Here is a 2,798-nt window from a genome sequence, read left to right on the forward strand (position 1 = left end):
TAATGAAAAGTTGTTATCATTACATAGATTATTATCCAGTTGAATTGCAAATTGATGATGATCTGCAAATATGAGCTATGTCATTCCTGGTATGGCCATTTTAAAAACATGAATGGGGAATGGAGTGCACTCTCTGAAGCATCCAGATTTTGATATTGATATTCGCTTCATATTGCTTTTCATTGCTATTGTGCTGCAGAGGTAACGTTTTTTCCCTCTCTTCAGACCTAGTAAAAGTCAGTGGTCATAATGGGAAACTATACACGAATAACAATGTTCATCCTTGAAGGTTTGACTGATAAACCAGAATTGAAAGTTGTGCTGTTTATCTTCCTGCTTCTGACCTATTTGCTAAGCATCACGGGCAATCTCATCATCATCGCACTCACCCTGGTGGATATTCATCTGAAGACCCCCATGTATTTTTTCCTTAGGAATTTCTCCTTCTTAGAGATTTCCTACACGACAACATGCATCCCTAAATGCCTAGTTTCTATGGCAACAGGGGACAAAACTATTTCCTATAACTGTTGTATCACTCAAGTGTTTTTTGCCTTCCTACTTGGAGCATCCGAGTTTTATCTGCTGGCAGCTATGTCCTATGACCGGTATGTAGCCATCTGTAAGCCCTTGCATTATACCACCATCATGAGCAACAAACTTTGCACACAACTTGTCCTCAGCTCTTGGCTTGCTGGCTTCTTTGTGATCTTTCCACCACTCCTGTTAGGCCTGAATCTTGAGTTCTGTGCCTCCAATGTTGTTGATCATTTCTACTGTGACACTACGCCTCTCCTCCAGATCTCCTGCACAGACACACAGCTCATAGAGATGATGGGGTTTGTCTCAGCTTTGGTGACACTCTTGGTGACATTGGTAATGGTGATAATATCCTATACTTTTATTGCCCTTACGATTCTAAAGATTCCTTCCACTAGCCAGAGGAAAAAAGCATTTTCCACCTGCTCTTCTCACATGATTGTGCTAGCCTTATCGTACGGTAGCTGTATCTTCATGTATGTCAAGCCATCAGTCAAACAAAGAGTATCTTTTTCCAAAGGAATTTCAGTACTCAATACCTCAGTTGCTCCACTTTTGAACCCCTTTATCTATACATTGCGGAATCAGCAAGTGAAGAAAGCCTTCATTGATACCACACACAGAATGGTCTCCTTTAAAAAATGAATGGTTTATTATCTCATTGTGTAAGTGAAATGAATAGAAGAGACTCAAATAATACCAATATCTTTAATAATGGATTATTCCCCCACATTTTTTACTTCACTGGTTATTATTTATACACATACATGTGTTTGCTCTTCAGTTATCATGTGATCTTCCAGAGTTCAAATAACATAAATAAAATTTTAAAAACCCTTTATTTGTTATCTAAAAGAAATCTCTCAGAAAAGTCATGTTATATTTCAAAAGGCATATCTCAAATTTCAATCAGTTAAGCAGCAATACAAAATCCTTTTATCTCTAAATAAAATTTTATTTGTATATCTTTATTGTACAAAATAATGTTTCATTAAGAGCATTTTTATACATGTATACAATGAACTGTGGTCTTGTTCTCCTCAAAAATCATCTATGGTCCCCTCACTTTCCAAAAATGTCCTTTTTGCTTTTATGTTTTTGTTTGTATTTTTAGTTCTAGCTATTTCACATAAGAGAAAATGTATAATTTATGTCCGAGTCTACCTTATCTTACTTAATGTGCCAACATTGATTTCCATCTACTTCCCTGTAAATGACATAACTTCCTTCTTCCTTGTGGCTGAATTTTGCTCCAATGTGTGTGTGCATGTGTGTGCATATCATAATATATACCATAATTTCTCTAACCATTATCTCTTGATGAGTAATGCTGCCACTGCCTTGTGGCCAAATGTCAAGAAGAACTTTCCCAGTGCCTATGTGCCATGTGTTCTCTAGGACTCTCGCTTGGCCAGACCGCAAATCTGCTTAATATTGAGTCAATTGTTAATTATGTTTTGTGCTTCTTTCCTTCTGACCTTGCTTTACACATGCAACCTACCTCTGTTGTTGTGCTACTTCTGCTCATGATATTCCATAATGCTATACTCATAGCTGAAACTCCAGTTAATATGTTCTGAGGCCCTGTTCTTTCTTTCACCACAGTTCCTGCCTCTGGCCTCTATAAGTACTCTGCAAAATCAAGTTCTAGACCTCATTTGCCAAATCTATACACCTTGCTTTTTCAAATATGCTTCATGATAGAATTTCACTTCATTCTGGTGGTTCCCTGGTCCATTGCTAATTTTGGCACCCTCAGCCTCAAAGATCAGCAGCTTTCTGAGTGTTCTCAAGTACTTCCCCATATACACTAGTGATGAATAGGTACCAGTACTCTCATCCCCAGCTATTGTAAATTTCTTAATGGAAATGTAACTGCAATATTGATATTAAGTAAAAAATGATTCGTGGTTGAGTTACACCAGTAATAGTCTATGAGAAGGCTCTTCAAACCATATGTATCATGTTCACATAAAATTAAAACTTAGGCAAAGCCAAAACTTTTAAAATATGAATTCCTAAATTTTAACATGCTTTTCTGATCTTTTTAATCATATGTACTTCAATATCTATATTCTGATGCTGAAAGGATTTTTGTTCCATAAGATTGTTACTGAAGTTTTTTTTTTCTTTTTTGGGTCCAGTAGTGGGGCCTGAACTCTGGGCCTGGGCGCTGTCCCTCAGCTCTTCAGCTCAAGGCTAGTGCTCTACCACTTGAGCCACAGCGCCACCTCCGGCTTTTTTTCTGTTTTTTTTTT

The 2,798-nt window shown here is 37.3% G+C and overlaps 1 protein-coding gene across 1 annotated transcript; it reads left to right on the forward strand.

The window, feature by feature from the left end:
- The first annotated feature begins 249 nt into the window (after window positions 1-249).
- LOC105988320 (olfactory receptor 6C74-like) lies at window positions 250-1,185 on the forward strand. Its single transcript, XM_013019913.1, has one exon. It carries the CDS (start codon window positions 250-252, stop codon window positions 1,183-1,185), a length of 936 nt encoding a protein of 311 aa, XP_012875367.1.
- The last annotated feature ends 1,613 nt before the right edge of the window (window positions 1,186-2,798 follow it).

This window comes from Dipodomys ordii, unplaced genomic scaffold, assembly GCF_000151885.1.
Source record: "Dipodomys ordii isolate 6190 unplaced genomic scaffold, Dord_2.0 Scaffold3, whole genome shotgun sequence".
NCBI classification, from domain to species: Eukaryota; Metazoa; Chordata; class Mammalia; order Rodentia; family Heteromyidae; genus Dipodomys; species Dipodomys ordii.